General features: G+C 38.3%; 1 protein-coding gene across 1 annotated transcript in view; it reads right to left on the bottom strand.

The window, feature by feature from the left end:
- CTTNBP2NL (CTTNBP2 N-terminal like) overlaps positions 1–15,992 on the bottom strand; it is a 51,397-nt gene extending 35,405 nt beyond the window's left edge. Inside the window, exons 1-2 of the mRNA XM_006149595.3 lie at positions 15,912–15,992; positions 15,293–15,400 (exon numbers count right to left, since the gene is read on the bottom strand). Coding sequence (XP_006149657.1) covers positions 15,293–15,400; positions 15,912–15,923 — 120 coding nt within the window. The 5' untranslated portion in view covers positions 15,924–15,992. The remainder of the gene's footprint in view (positions 1–15,292; positions 15,401–15,911) is intronic.
- Between the last annotated feature and the right edge of the window lie 1,563 nt (positions 15,993–17,555).

Here is a 17,555-nt window from a genome sequence, read left to right as displayed (position 1 = left end):
AAATTAAGTTAAAAGAAAAAGTTTCAGAAAAAAAAAATTTGATGACTACAGTAAGATATATAGCCCCAGCTAGGTGCTACTTTATAGGATGCCTAAAGTTAGACTTTTGTTCATAGAAATGTATTTATCAGCTGTGTTTGCTATGAAAACATTTAGATTAATTAAGATCTTTAGTAATTCAATAAAATGTGGGGGGAAAACAGTATAAAAAGTAAACATAGATACCAGAGACAGTCGGGGAGGAGAGTGGGAAATGGCAGAGGGTAAGAGATAGGGAATCAAGGATGGGGGAAAAAAGCAAAACATACAGGAAACAAGAAATGGAAAATTATTTGTTGACAATAACATGTATGTGGATGTGCTTGATTGAGGCAATATACAGTGTACTCTGCATGGAAAATCTCATTTTGTATGCTGTAATGATGTACAGTGAATGAATGTAAATAAAATAAATAAGTAAATAAGGATTTAATTCTCATTCTCCTCAATGATTCCATAATATTCTATCGTATAATGATACCTTAACTTTCTTGTCCAAAACCCTACTAATAGATATAACATTGTTTCTGGCATTTTGCTTCTGTGAGTAATACCGGCAATAACTATTCTTACACATTTTTCTTTGTACAAGCCCAAGAACATTTATAACATACATTTCTAGAACTGGAATTACTTTCAGATAGATGCATTTTAAAAATTTGATAGATTTTGGTAAAGTTTCCCTGATAAGTTGAAGACAGTGACGTATAGCAGTACGTTTCTCCTCATTTTCATCAGTATACTTTGTCAAGAAACGTATTTCATCTCTTATCTTATGGCCAGATCCCATAGTTCATTTAGCTGAGCACAGTTTATTTGAAAAATAGTATTTGGAATGACAAGATATGCACTTCAGTATCTGCAGGTAAAAGGGGTGTTATAATTTCTATTTCGTTATGTCATAAAGAGAATTCAACACATGGAAGCATTTTGAAAACTGTAGAGAGCTACACAAAATGCTAGCTTTTTTTTTTAAGATACTTTTGCCTTAGAGCATGTGCACTTGTTGGGGGAAGAAAGACAAAGACAGTGAAAGGGAAAGTGAGCTCCCTGAGTGGATAGCCATGCAGCAATTCCTTCTCTTCCATTTTCCTCCTGGGATCTTGGGCACACACACACGCACATACACCTGATGTGACTTTCAAGACACTGGGTCCAGGACTCGAACTGCTGGCAGCCATGCGGGAGTCCAGTGATGTAACCACTATTCCATCTGCTGGCCCCACTAGTTCTTTTTAAAGGAATAAACATTGGGGATAGATTATGACTCTGTATCTTAGCAAAATTCTTTTAAAATTTTATAAAGAACACACCTAAGTTAACTTTGTTTCCAAGATTTAGTTGGACCTGGCAAGTAAAATCTAGCCACTATGTAGTAAATTAAGAAATTAAAAAAAAAAAAAAAAAAAAAAAGCTTTGAACGAGTGGTTGTCAAACTGTGGGTCATCTATCGGTGGACCATAAAACTAGTCCAGTGGGGTCACAGTCAGCATTTAAAGATAAATGAAGTACAACAGAAAAGAAAATACTATATAATATGGAAAAGTATAAATATTAAAGTCAGTAAATTTTAGTGAAATTTTGGTTTTAGTCAATATAAATATTTAGGTGTGCATGTGTACTAGATTGTATATGTGTCTTAGATTGTGGCAAAATGTGAAATGTATTTCAAACATGTTTGAAAGATATCTTTTTAGACTGATAAAGTAAAAAGGTATCTTTATTAAAGCCTTTATTTTTCTTCCCTCCTCCATAATCATTAGAAACAGGTAGGAAAGGAATAATACTAACTTAGTATCAGGAACAACAACAACAAAATTAGCTCTAATATCTTTTCCTACAAAGTGAATTATATATGGCTAAAGTGTTTTCTTAGGGAAGGAATATTAATAAAGATTTGAGAAAAAATTTTGTTGTAGAAGATTACTACTATTTAAAAACAATTGTTTCTGGGACCAGCAGGTTGTATTGTGGTTAAGGCTCTAGATTCCCACAAAGTCGACCATGGTTTGGTCCCAGACCCAGCAACTTGAAAAACACGCATGCATGCATGCATGCATGCATGACCAAAATCCCAAGAGGTGAATGGAGGAGAAGGGATTGAAGTCTGGCCATTGGGATGATTTCCCACTCTTTCTCTCTCTCAAGGCAAGTGAATACACTACCCAAAAACTAGAAAAGAAAGAAAAGAAAGGAAGAAAGAAAAACTATGTATTCTAAAAGGCAAAAAAACTGTTTTTGCCAGTAATTATCAGGGACAGAGGGAGAGAAAGAAGGGGAGGGCAGAAAAAGAAAGAGAGAGAGAGAAAATCCTTTTTAGTCCACTTTTGCATTCTGTCAGAATTTTCGGTACATGCACATATATGCATCCAGCCTGTTTTTCAGGCTGCCAGAGCCAGGATGCAGAGCATGGCTGGCCACGTGGAATCTGGCTCCCCATGCACAGAACTTAATTGCCATCCTATAGGGTTGGCCCAGAAGCCAATAAACTATTAAAACTAATAATGGCAAGGGATAAAGCTGTGTTAAAGGAGAGCAGCTTATAAAACTGGCAGAGGTACTGTTTGCTACTTTTTCAAAATGTTTAGGATTTTTAAATTACTACTGAGTTTTGCCATTAGGAAGATAAATTATTTATTTATTTATTTATTTACTTATTTATTTTTATTGATTTTTTTAAGAAGTTTTCGCTATAGGGCGTGTGCGCTCGCCAGACAGAGAGAGAGACAGAGAGGCAGAAAGCGAGAATCACCCCCCAGGGCGGAAGGTCACACCACAATCCCTTCTCCTCCATTCTCCTCTCGGGATCTTGGGCACGCATGCACATGTGCCCGGTGTAAGTTTTAAGCCATCTGGTCTGGGACGCGAACCGTGGTTGACTACATGGGAGTCCAGTGACGTAGCCATTCCGCTAACTGCTGGTCCCTATTTATTTATTTTGAGAGGTTTTTGCTATTGGGTGCGTGCGCTCTCCAGATAGACAGAGAGTCAGAGAGACAGAAAGTGAGAAATCACCCCCTGGGGAGATAGCCACGCCACAATCCCTTCTCCTCCGTTCTCCTCTCGGGATCTTGGGCACGCACGCACACGCGCCTAGCTTGAGTTTAAGCCACTGGATCTGGGACTTGAACCGCGGGCGACTACATGGGAGTCCAGTGACATAGCCATTACACAAACTGCTGGCCCCAGGAAGATAAATGATTAAACTCACCAAAATTATAATATTAAATTATAAAATTTTAGTTTCTAAAAATGTGGAACAAAGCTGGAAAATCTACTCTATACCACTCTTCTTGATCTCAGAAAGTCAACAACAAAAAGGATGAAGCTCTCTTTTAGACAATATTTCAGACAAACCACAAAGATATAAAAATCAATTATGCCCTCAATAGATACAGAAAAAGCATATATCAAATCCAGTGTCCATTCCTGATAAAAACAGAACTCTCGGCAAACTAGAAACAGAAGTAAGTTTTCAACCTCATAAAGAGCATTGGTGAAAAACAGCCACCATAAAACTTGATAAAAGACTGACTGTTTTCCTTCTAAGGTCAGTAACAAGGCAAAGGTATTTATTTATTTTCTTTGGCAAGATTTTTTTTTATATAGTGCACATGTGCTTGCCAAGAGACAGACAGAGATGGCAAAAAAGTGAGAAATCACCCGTGCCCCTCCATAGGGGATATGCCCACGCTGCAGTATCCTCTCTATTCTCCTCTCAGGATTTTGGACAGATATGTCTGGTGTGAGTTTCAAGCCACTGGATCCAGGATGCGAACCAGAGTCAGCATGTGGAAGTCCAGTGCCTTAACCACTATGCCACCTGCTGGTCCTGACAAAGGTATTTTTTTAATTTCTATTTGACATTGTACTATGGTTCTAGTCAATGTAATAAGAAAAACAAAAATCATCTGGATTAGAAAGAAATAAAATATCCATATTTGCCGACACAATTGTCTGTAGAAAACCCAATGGAATTAATTTAATTTATTATTATTTTTTAATTTGACCAGAGAGAGAGAGAGAGAGAGAGAGGGAAAAGGAGAAAGCAAGCTGCCAGGTCCAGGACTTGAACCGTGGTCAGCCATATGGGAGTCCCCAGTCAACCATGTGGGAGTCCAGTGCCTTACCCACCACACCACCTGCCAACCCCTGGAATTTATTTTAAAAGCTACTAGATTACATGAGTTTAGCAAAGTTAAAGGATACAAAATCAATATATAAAAATAAATTTTATTCCTATATGATAGCAATAATTATAAATTAAAATTTAAAAAGTAATAGAATTTATAATATAAAACATATTAAATACTTAGGGATAAATCTGACAAAAGATGTGAAAGACCTATATACTGAAAACAAGAATGAATCACTGAAAATTTAAAAAGACCTAAGTAAATGGTGAGATATACCATGTTCATGAACTAGAAGACATGATATTGGTAAGATGTGAATTCTCCCCAAGTTGATCCATAAGTTCAATAAAATCCCAATAGGATGTTTGAAGAAATAGATAAGTTAATTATAAAATGTATATAAAAATACAAAGGCCCATGAATAAGCAAAACAATTTTTAAAAAGAACAAAAGTTGAAGAACTAGGGAACCAGCAGTTAGCGTAATGGCTATGTCGCTGGACTCCCATGTAGTCGACCGTGGTTCGCGTCCCGGACCAGGTGGCTTAAAACTCACGCCGGGCGCGTGTGCGTGCGTGCCCAAGATCCCGAAAGGAGAATGGAGGAGAAGGGATTGCAGCGTGACCATCCCCACTGGGGGGTGATTTCTCGCTTTCTGTCTCTCTGTCTCTCTCTGTCTGTCTGGCGAAAGCACGTGCCCTATAGTGAAAATCTCTCCAAAAAAAAAAAAATTAAAAAAAAAATTAAAAAAAAAAAAGTTGAAGAACTATAACTACCTAATTTTAAGACTTACTGTAAGGTCACAATAATCAGGACAATGTGGTATTGGCATCAAGCTAGACATATAGATCAATAGAACAGAAAGACAGTCCATAAATAAACTCATAAATATATGGACAACTGACTAGGGCAAAGGTGCAAAGGTCATTCCAGAGAGGAAAGATGTCTTTCCAACAAATAAACGGTGCTATGACAATTGGAGATTTCTATGCCAAACATTTCACCATAACTAAATTTGCTGCAGTTTTATTACAGTACTAAGTATGAAAGTTAAACTATAAGATATATAACAAAAACAAAAACGAACAGGAGAGGGGTGGTCCCATATGCAGTGGTGAAGTCCTGTGCAGAGAAAGCCAGATCTCAGGTCAACCCAAACTTGAGTCCTAGCTCTGGTGGCTTGAAAATTATGCTGGATGCATGTGTACATCTCTAGAACCCCAATGGGATGAAGATAATAAAGACATAGTGAAGAGAATAAAATAAAATACAGATTGGGAGAAAACATTTGTAAGGCATATATCTGATAAAGGACTTACATATGGATATATGAGGAATTCTCAAAACTCAATGAGAAAACAAATAACTAAAAAAAATGGATGAGAGATTTGAATAGATACTTCAACAAAGAAAACACAAATGGCAAATAAGCACAACACAAGAAATCATTAGGGAAATGCAAATTAAAACTGTAAAGAAATAGTACATGCCTATTAGAAGAGTTGAAATGAAAGAGAATGGCATACCAAATGTTGGTAAGGATACGGAGCAACTAGAACTCTTATACATGGTGTAGAATATAAACTGGACAAACACTTTGGAAAATACTTCAGCAACTTCTTAAAGAATTAAACACTTACCTATCATATAAACAGGCATTTTCGGGGACCATCAGATGGCATAATGGCTATGTGGCTGGACTCCTGTGTAGTAGACGACTGTGGTTCAAGTCAGACCTGATGGCTTAAACTCATGCCGGGCGCATGTGCACGTGTGCCCAAGATCCCAAGAAGAGAATGGAGGAGAAGGAATTGTGGTGTGGCCATCTCCCTGGGGGGGTGATTTCTCACTTTCTGTCTTTCTGGCAAGCGCATGGACTCTATAGAGAAAAAAACTCTCCAAAAGCAAATAAACAAAAAAAAAAACCCAGGCATTTTGCTTCCAAGTATTTAGCCAAAAGAAATGAAAGCATAGTCCATGTAAAGCTTTGTATATGAATGTCCATAGTAGCTTTATTTTAATAGTCCAAAACTAGAAATGACACACATATTCATCAATAGATAAATGCAGAACATAAACTGAAGTAGATGCATAAAATGGAACACTATTTAGTAGTAAAAGGAAGTGCACTATTGATACACACAGCAACATGGATGAATCTCAAAATAATTATGCTGAGAAAGAAGCCAGGCCAAAAGGGTACATTTTGCACGATTCTACCAATATAAAAGTCCAGAAAATGTAAATTAATTTCTGGAAACAAAAAGCAGATCAGTGGTTTGTAGGCTGGTGTTGGGGTGAGGGGAGTGGAAAAGATTAGGCAAGGGAGTTACAAAAGGGCACAAGGCAATGGCAGGGGTGATGGATATTTGTTACCGTGATTGTGGTATTGGTTTCATGTTGGAATACCTATATCAAAATCATAAATTTGTACACATCAAAACATGGAATTTATGTATGCCAATTATGTTTCTTTTTTTTTTTTCTGAGCAGTTTTTTTGCTATAGGGCGTGTACGCTCGCCAGGCAACAGAGAGAGACAGAGAGACAGAAAGCAAGAAATCACCCCCCAGGGGGGATGGCCACACCACAATCCCTTCTCCTCCATTCTCCTCTCGGGACCTTGGGCATGCACGCACATGCACCCGGTGTGAGTTTTAAGCCACCGGGTCCAGGACACGAACCGCAGTCAACTACATGGGAGTCCAGAGACATAGCCATTATGCTAACTGCTGGTCCCTATGCCAATTATATCTTAATAAAGCTCTTTTTTTCCTTTTTCTTTTTTAGGTTTTTGTCACAGGACATGTGTACTTGTCAGAGAGAGACAGAGTGGGACCGAGAACGAGAAAGTGAGAAATCACTCCCTCAGGGGAGATGGCCATGCAGCAATCCCTTCTCCTCCTTCCTTTTCCTCTTGGAATTCTGGGCAAGCACACGCTCCTGGCATGATTTTCAAGCTGCCCAGCCTAGGACTTGAACCTCAGTTGGCCATGTGGGAGTTCAGTGCCTTAATCACCACATCATCTGCTGGCCCCCCTCAATAAAACTGTTTAAAAAACAAAATATAGGGGCCAGCTAGTGGAGTGGTGGTTAAGGGTGCTGGACTCCCACATGGCCGACTGAAGTTCATTTACCAGACCTGGCGGCTTGCCGTCTCTCTCTCTTACTCTATCCCTCTTCAGTCAAATATAAAATAAATAAAGTTAAATAAGATAATTATTAAAAAAATAAAAACAAAATATAGGAGCTGGACAGTTGCTTGGCAATAAAATATAATGCCTCACAGAGCAAAGTTATTGGTTTGCAGCTGGAGACTACAGGGTACACATATACCCATGATTCGTGGCATCAAGATCCTGTCACAGGTTCTAGATTTCTGTATCTCTCTTACTCATTAAATAAATGAATAAATAATATCCAAATCAAACAACAGAGGAATAAACAAAGAAATCAATGGATACAAATAAATTCTGCTAAAAAGGTTTCCACGTTATCCCTGTATTTTTTTATTTTATTAGAAAAAGAGAGGGGACGGTAACATCTGTTCCATACTCTAGAGTAGGAGTCTCCAACCCCTAGGCCACAAACTGGTACCCGTTCATGGCCTGTTGGGAACTGCACCACACAGCAGGTGAGTGGTGGGTGAGAGAGCAAAGTTTTATATTTATGGCTGTTCCCTATCGCTTCAGTGCTGCCTCCTGTCAGCTCAGCACTGCATTAGGTTCTCATAGGAGCCTCCTGATGGGACCAGCTAGTTGTAGGAAAACAAGCTCAGGGCTCCCACTGATTCTGCATTAGTGAGTTGAATAATTATTTCATTATACATTATAATGTAAAAATAACAGAAATAAAGTACACAATATAACACACTGGAATCATCTCCCTTCTTCCTTCTCCTGTCCATGGAAAAATTGTCTTCCATGAAAATGGTTCCTGATGCTGAAAAGGTTGGGGACCACTGCTCTAGAGTAATCCTACTTCTTGCCCACTGTCTCAAAATACATGTTTTGGTTGTGAATGTGAGGCTAGATCAATTAAAAACCATCAATCCCCACAAGATAAACAAGCTAAAGAGCAAGCATCACTAATAACAACATAGATTGAACTGAAAAATAAGTGTGCTCATCTTCTTTGTGAAGGACAGCATATTACCAGTATTTCTCGATTTATGGAATATACCTTTGTTCCTAAATGGACAGGCTTTGAAACCTATATTGTAATAATAACCAATGCTAAATATGCTCTGAGCATATTGATTAGCATTTGCTATCTCATTTAATCCTTACACTAACTATACCATTTTACAGAGAAGGCTAACAAAGTAAAATAACTTGTCTAAGATTATACAACTCAATGGCAGTTTAAACCTAAGACTGTCTGATATGAAAGCTCATACTTATTTTTTCTTTATTCATGATAGAGTGCATGCATGGGCTTGTGAACAGGAAGAAAGAGAAAGACAGAGAGAGAGAAGCACTCGTTTTTAAAATTTAACTTTATTTCTTTATTTTTAATCTGATCAGAGAGGGACAAAGTGCGAGAGAGAGAGAGGGGGAGGGAGTGAGAAAGCAAGCTGCTAGGTCTGGGACTTGAACCGTGGTGGGCCATGTGGGAGTCCAGTACCCTTAACCACTACACCACCTGCCCCAGAGAGACGCACTCTTTACAGCATCTGATCATGCGGTGATTCCCTTCCCATTGGATGCTGGCACTTGCATGTGTGCTTGGAGTGTTTCACGCTGACCAGGTCAAGGATCTAAACTGCAGTCACTATGTGATCTAGCTTCTCCTGAGCAAGGCATTACTGCTGTCCCATGGAATCAGCCCCAAATAGGATCATACTGGCCAAAAAGTGATAAGGTGTAGACTTATGGGTGACAAACAATACTTGAACTTGAGTCCTTTTAAGACATTCACAGATCTATTGTCAGGAAAACTAGTATCTGTTTTTTCTTATTTCTTTTTTTTTTTGGAGAGGTTTTTGCTATAGGGTGTGTGTGCTTGCCAGACAGAGAGAGACAGAGAGACAGAAAACAAGAAATCACCCCCCATGGGGGATGGCCACGCCGCAATCCCTTCTCCTCCATTCTCCTCTCAGGATCTTGGGCACACACGCACATGTGCCTGGCGTGAGTTTTAAGCCACTGGGTGCAGGACGCGAACCGTGGTTGACTACATGGGAGTCCAGCGACATAGTCATTACACTAATTGCTGGTCCTATTTATTTTTTCTTATTTTTAATACAGGGTCTCATGCTGCAGTGATGCTCCTGCCACAGCTTTGCCAGTTCTAGGATGCAGACATGCACCTCCTGCCTGGCCTTTAGTAGTCCCACACAGTACCAGTTTACAGAGTTCAAGTTTCTTAGCATTGGGCCCTCCCTATCTGAATTTTTAAAAAATGCAAATACTCTTGACAAGCTTAATAGTACAAGAAAATGTATGATGATTGCTAAGTTCGATATTACCTTCATCATTTTGATTCAGCCTTTATCATAATTTGCTTCTGTAACAGGTACAAGGTTCCACGACCAAAAGCAGGATCAGACTCTGGGCTTAAGAGTGAACTTGTATTTGTGATATTCTTAAGCCACAGCACCTTTCAAATAACTTTTATTTTATTCTACATATTTGGCACTGTCATAAGATCCTTACTATTTCAAGAATATCTTCAGGAGAGTATTTTATTTAGTCTCAACCCAGATGTATAAGTAACACTTAGATAACCCAGGTTGCTAAAAAAACTCTAATGGTTAAACCTATAGAGATACATATAACATGGTGTCATACTCCAAATATATTCCTAACTTGTCATGTCTACAACATTTTGCCTGTTAATCTTCTTGCTTAGGAAATTTTGCAATGGCCTTTTGCCAAAACCCACAAACTTCTCTCCTAGTCTTTAAAAGAATTATACCTGTTTTATGATTGAGGCATCAGTGGAAGGGAATTCAAGACTCCTTAAGCTCAGTCTATATGAAAATTATAATACTTTATAATTTAAAGAATGTTTTAAAATGATACCAATAAATGCAGGGTAGATTCAATTTAGTCATAGCTAATGTAGCTTTGCATCAGATCTAAGATAAGCATATATAACACCCATTGTGGAAGATTCAAAAATAAAACTATCTGATCTAAACTTTACTAACAGTCAAATCTATTTTAAAGATTTTTTAAATGGCTATTAATTAAGGTTCTCTCATCCTCTGGAGCAATCACTGATCATGCCAAGAAGCCACTTTCCAAATTTGCTTGGAATTAAAGAACTGTTCCTTTCTTGCCAAATTGTGTAGTTCCTCCTGGGCTTCCTCTAGACAGTTCATGATTAATGCAATTTACTTTCTTCTTTTTTGAAATAATTGTTTATTTTATTTTATTTGTTATTATTATTGTTAAATTTAATCAGAGAGAAAGAAAGGAAAAATGAGAAAGCAAGCTGCAAGGTCCGGGACTTGAAGCATGGCTGGCCATGTGAAAGTCCAGTGCCTTACCCACCAACAGCCTCAATCAATTCACTTTCATTGTAGAGAAAATTCTTACAGTGTTCTCATTCATGAAAATAAAACAATCAGAGGCTTCATAAACAATGTCATTCTCTGACATGATTTCTTCAAAAACAGAAAATCACTTTATATGAAGTTTAATTAAGACCAAATACAATACAAATGGTCTCTAACAATTACTCTTCAAATACAGGAGACATATAACTTGACATTATTTTCTACTGGCTTCCTTGGTTCTTGGCCAAGAGTGAGGAGGCTTTTGAGGAGAAAAAGAATGCTACTATGGGGACTCCAGGAGAGTGTAGTTGCAATCTGGCACTTGGCAGAAATTTTAGAAAACGAGTAAAGCTTTTTTCACAATTCTAACTCTATAGGTAGGGTCTGTTTACAAACTACAGGAACTTTAGAATATATTCTTTAAGAAACACAACCCTTAGTACCCTTAGTAGTGTGATCTACTATAAATCATTGAGAAATAACAATGAGGCAACACTGAAGATTTTAAACTTATTTAGATTTTTAGGTAAATAGTTTTATATCCAGAAAAAAAAATATTTTAAAGGTAAAGAGAAAAAAAAAGCAAAGCAGAAAGGAATTCATAGCTATTTAGAACAAAAGTCAAAACCTTTCAATTCACTAAACATAAATTAAAAACTAATACTAAAAGGAAAAACACTACTAAGCCTCCATATAAGGCCAGAAAAGTCCAACAGGTGTTTGTTGTTAAGCAAAAGCCATAGAAATAATGGAGTAAAATCTTTATTATCAAGCGAACATCAAATAACAAAACAAAAATCTCTCCATAAATAAAATGAGAACTCATTTTAACTTAATGAATCTAGTATAGCACTTGTTTTTCTCAAAGGACTGAAACAATTTTAACCCCAGCTGCCACCTATTGCATCTAACAATAGATTGCTTGAAGATGTGTCACTTCTGGTGGAGCTATTCATTTCACCTAAACTGCAGAGTTTAAGCCTCAGAATAACTTTATCACCTACAGACCACATGCAGACTAAATGCAATATTTGTGTCTGATTCTGAGTGGTATCTTATATCAAAAATGCTCTTAATTATAGCTCTTGTTTCTCAAGCTGCTCTTTCAACTTGTCAGAGGCTGCCTATAGTAACTAAAATTGGATTCATGCAGAAAAATATATTTTAGGAAAACATGTGCAATAAGCATCTATGCATCTGTTAACAGTAAAAGCAGAGGGCAGTACGTTGCAGGGCACATAAGATCAGGTTTTAAAATTCAGTAATTAACAACACTCACTTTTTTTTTTTTGGAGAGCTTTTTGCTACAGGGCACGTGCGCTCTCCAGAAAGACAGAGACAGAAAGCAAGAAATCACCCCCCTGGGGGGATGGCCATGACACAACTCCTCCTCCTGTCTCCTCTCGGGATTTTGGGCACACACACACATGTGCCTGGTGTGAGTTTAAGTCACCAGGTCCAGGACTTGAACTGCAGTAGACTACATGGGAGCTCAGCGATGTAGCCATTATGCCATCTACTGGTCCCAGCACAACATTCACTTTGAAGCATTATGGCAGTCTTTTAAAGCAGCACACCACAACAGCACAGTCATTTCATTTGTTCAACAAATATTTACTAAGCATCTCTATGCTGGGTACTAAGGCACAATGATTAGTAAAAGACATATAAAGTGCTACAGCTTCTAAAGCTAGAAAGCACAGAGGTTATAATGCTAAAACCTTCTAGGGTCATCCTAAATAAAGTCATCCTCTGATTTTCCCACTAGAGAAAGTCATCCCTATAACTCCTACCCCAATCACAAGGGGATCGAAGCAGATGAGAACCAGAGAAAGAGGTAAGTAACAACTGGCATTAGGGGTAAGAATTGGAAATAATCTAAAACTTTCTCCAATGCTTCTTTTTCTTTTCTCTTCATTGATCATAAACATAGGATGGAAAATGAGAGAGTGTCCTGGGTTTAACTAGGTTAAGATCACTGGTAACAGTGTGTCTTGGTTATGAGAAACAGAATAGAGTTGATAGGAACTTATAGAGAAAGGTTAAGACATTACCAAGAGTAACAACAGCGGGAAGGCCTGCGAATGTGGCAGAAATGAGTCATCAACTGGAGTGAACATTTTTATGTTATATACACATTGGCAGAGGAGTCAAAAAATTAGGCACTGTTGAGAACACACTGGAGAAATCCATTCAGATTGCTCCACTGACTGCTCCTCGAATATGGGTTACACAACATGCACTGACATGGGCGAAAAGTGAATTCTGCACCACTGGAGCATTTGTGATGTCATGTCAACTGTAAGGTGTTACACATAAATACTAGCTTTTCCAACTTGATCCATCTGCTCCACAAGCAAGAGTGAGCAAGAGAGAGAGCATGGCCCACAGTTTCTAAGCTGCAGTCCCCCCAGCCCCAGCTAGCCCCAGACCAAGGGCATACACATGCCTAGCATACTCAGGAGGTATCTGGATGTAACCTGAAGCCCTCCTGTGTGAGCCAGTCCCACACAGTGTTGCTTAGCTGTGCCACTGACTGGCCCACAGATACTTGTTACTAATCATTTATTCTTATTACAGACAGGGCGACTTTGCTTCTGACAGAGTGATGACCACCGAAGTCACACAGTTATGATTAGTGGCATGACAGGCAAGGGCTCAGGCAATGAACTTTACATATGTGACTAGGCATATGTCAGAGTCACAAGCGTGTGATTTCCAGGGAAGCCATAAGACAGGCTCTATCCTCCCTTAATCAGAAGAGAACTGCCTATGTGCTCTGGACAAAGCAAAACCTCAGGAAGTTACTTACTACACATACTACAAAACTTTAGGGAAAACAAAAAACAGTAAGTTTCAGTGATTAATTACCTTGAGGCACACCTAATTAGATAGAAATGTCAGTCTTTTACAGTCAGCCTTGAAAGACAAATTAATATGTCACTCAAAACATACAGGGGCAGCAGGTGGTGAAGTTGTTACGGTGCTGGACTCCCACAAGGCTGTTCTGGGTTTGAGTCATAGACCTGGTGGTTTGAAATTCACGTCAGATATATGTGTGTGCGTGTCCAAAATCCCGAGAAGAGAATGGAGGAGAAAGGATTGCAGTGTGGCCATCTGCCCTGGAGGGTGATTTCTCACTTTCTCTCTCTCCGTCTCTCTCCCTGGCGAGTGTATGCACCCTATATCAAAAACTAAAAAACAAACAAAACAGCTAGGATAACTTGAAAAGTTTAGTAAGGTACTTTATAAGCTCTTTATTAGTGATATTTAAAATGTACATCAGTATAACTTCTCATACGAAAATCTACTCAGATATTTACTCAGTTGCACTTGGCAGGGATTATAATTTCTTCAACATATTCAAGTCTCACCTTCTTTGATAACTTCCCTTCACGTTTTGACAGCATCATCTTTCTACTGTTTAGATACATAACTTTAAGCTCTTTTCTTCCCCTGTCCATACATGCTCTTGAGACAGATTGGGAAAAATCCTTACCACATTGTAAAGGACTCTTAACACTTGAAATGAGTTATGCCTTCTTGTATTTTTTTTTTTAATTTATTACTTTCTTTTTAAAATTTTTAAGGTTTTGTCATAGGGCGCATGCATTTGCCAAAGAGAGAGTGAGAGGGAAAAGTGAGAAATCACCCCCCAAGGGAGATGGCCATACTGCAATCCCTTCTTCTTCATTCTTTTCCTGGGATTATGGGCATGCACACAAACCACTAATTCTGGACCCAATCTGTGGTTGGCCATGTGAGAGTCCCTCATCTTAACCACTATGCCACCTATTGGTCCTGTCTCCTTGTATTTTTTTAAAAATAAACTTTACAGAAAGTTTCCATATGTCCCCTGCCCCCCACAAACACAACTTCCCCTACCCCCTGTATAGTAACAGATACAGAATACTTAAAAGTAAGGAGGGGCCCAGCAGGTGGTGTGGTGGTTAAGGCACTGGACTCTGACATGGCTGACAGTGGTTTGAGTCCTGGAACTGGCAGCTTGAAAATCACACCAGTTGCATGTGCATGTGTGCCCAAAAGCCTAGGAAGAAAATGGAGGAGAATAGATTGTGACATGGGCATCTCTCTGGAGGGGTGATTTTGCATTTTTCCTCTCTTGCTGGTAAGCACATGTGCCCTATGACAAAAAATCTTTAAAAAGAAAAGAAAAAGAAAAACAAAAAGAATACTTAAAAGTAAGAATTCTTTATCTGGGGCCCATGGAGTCCATGGATGGTATCATGGGATCCTTGACTTCTTAGATATTATATCCAGAATTTTGGCATATGGTTGTATACATGTTTTGGGAACTGAGGTCAAGTTCTCAAAGGGATCAGCATTCAAAAACAGCTAAGGCCCAGTAAAAGAATGGAGTTCAAGGTCATGACATCATGTAAAGAGACTAGGAAAACTATGTTAAGGGCAGAAAATATTCACCAGTATTCCTAAAATCACACCACATAGTTGGCTACATATAGCAATTATTAATATATTCCTCCTTCAGCTTCAATGAGAGCTGTAGAAATACCGTCCTTAAATTCCATCCAGTGAAACCACTTTCAAAACATATAATGACCTCTCTCTCTCTTTTTTCTTATTTTAACATACCTTTAAAGCTTCTATAACAAGGTCCCTTGCTTCAAGCTCTCCTTCAAGAATACTGAATAGTGTCAGCAGTTCCGGCTTACTGAGTTTTTCCAGATTCATCCTGAAAGCCTAAACCAAAGACAATAATCAGACAATCTTCAGAAAACAGAGTTAATTTGATGTAATAAAAATTTAAAAATAAAGACAGGTAGAAAACAGCAATAATTACAGAATAAAACACTTATTAAAAATGAAATGGTTATGATTAAATAGATAAGTAAGAGCTTTCTGATGTTCATCACAAACTGAGCAGTAAGAGAAAATAAAATTCTATTGATTTCATCACCACTCACAAAGATCAATTTTTTATCATCTCTCCTCCATGCATTTTTACAAACAAATATAGAAAGCCTCAGAAAGAATTAGTCACTAATCTGTTCACTAGACATTCAGGCAGAATTAGTTGTCAATGAATGCTATTTCACTGAAAAAATGTTAGATCATGAAAAGTTCTCCCAGTTTTAGATAACCGAATTCCAAAACTGTATATAAAATATTCTAGCATTCCTCTTCAGTTGGTTGAAATAAAATTTAAGCAAACATAATGTTTGGTGGGAGTATGGGAGAAATTTATCTTTACATTTTGCCTCATCTTGGCCCACTGGTGGTAGCAAGGCCATGCTTGTAGACAGAAGCAGCTGTAGGCAGGCTGAGGCCTTGTGGGAAGCCTACTTAAATTCCCTGCCCTTAAAGCTGGCAGGGAGGCTTGTTACTTGGGAAACTAAGGCAGGAGGATTATGACGTAACAAGAACCGAACTAAAACATTCTTTTAAAATTTTTAAAATAAAGTGTTAACTTTCATAGAAAACAGCTAACAGTATTTATCCATCATATAGTAAAATAGACTTGAATGCGACCATATGCAAATATACTTAAACGACTTCTTAAAATACTGTTTAAACATCTTAACTGGCTAGGCTACTACAAACCGAATCTATTTGGCTTAAAAAGTTCACATTTCTATGAGGATCTGCATGTTCTGGAATATGTTAAATGGCAAACTGCATGGCACAAACTCAGTCTTTCTCACAAACCACAAACAAACAGAAGTCAGACTGCTATACAGTTTTGAGAAGGCCTTCTGACCAGTTTGTATGGTACGATACATTTTATAACTTTCAAAGAGCAAACAATGCTATTTCTCTCCCACTTTTTACTTCCAACTCTCATATATAGTCTTCTTTCAAGTGAGTCACGAAACGACTACCTCATATACCCGCCACTCTTAAACTTAAGGGGGCACATCTCTAAGTCAGTGACTCCTTGCCGAGCCACTGCCGTTAAGTGAAGAACATGTACAAGATGCATGCTGCACTGTGTTGTTAGACTGTGTTCCAGGACACACACCACACAAATCTTTCATCACGAAGTAAAATATCCCCACTGCAATCTCAGCTCTAACTGCTAACTTTCTAACTAATCAATTTTAGCAACTAGTAAGTAGTTCTTACTTTAGTATTAGAGAGGTGTCTTACAACAGTTATTTTAAAAATAAAAAACCCTTGGGATGAGCAGATGGTGTAATGGTAACGTTGCTGGATTCCCACGCAATTGACTGCAGTTCGAATCCTGGACCTGGCAGCTTAAAACTCACTCCAGGTGTGTGTGCATGTGTGCCCAAAATCCTGAGAGGAGAACGGAAGAGAAGGGATTGAAGTATGGCCATCCCCCAAAGGGGGTGATTTCTTGCTTTCTATCTCTCTGCCTCTCTGGCAAGCACATGTGTCCTATAGCAAAAATCTCTCTTAAAAATAAAAGTAAAACAAATAAATAAATAAAAATATAAAACCTGGGGGCCAGCAGGTGGCATGGTGGTCAACGCACTAGACTCCCACATGGCTGACCACAGCTTGAGTCTTGGACCCAGAGAGACTCTCATTTTCCCTTTCTCTCTCTTTCTGGTCAAATTTGAAAAATAAATAACAAAATTAAATAAATAAAAAATTCTTTAAAAACAAAATAAAAATAAAAAACCTCAGACCTCAGCACTCCCCCCCCCCAACCTAATGAAACTAGGCTGAAGTAAGATGGTATGTTGGAAAGAGCACCTGGCTTTCAGTCAGATGCCAGGTTTATACCTACCCAACTGTGTGACTGGGTAAGTTTTCGGATTCTGTTTTCTTATCTGTGAAAGGGAAATGAAGATTTCTAAATCCCAGGGTTGCTGTGAAGACTGAGTTAATGAAAATGCGAAACATCTTACCAAGTTCTTGATATCAACTA

Source organism: Tupaia chinensis, unplaced genomic scaffold (genome assembly GCF_000334495.1).
Source record: "Tupaia chinensis unplaced genomic scaffold, TupChi_1.0 Scaffold000270_2, whole genome shotgun sequence".
NCBI classification, from domain to species: Eukaryota; Metazoa; Chordata; class Mammalia; order Scandentia; family Tupaiidae; genus Tupaia; species Tupaia belangeri.
Note: the sequence above shows the minus strand (reverse complement) of the source record. Positions and strands in the feature narration are given on the sequence as shown.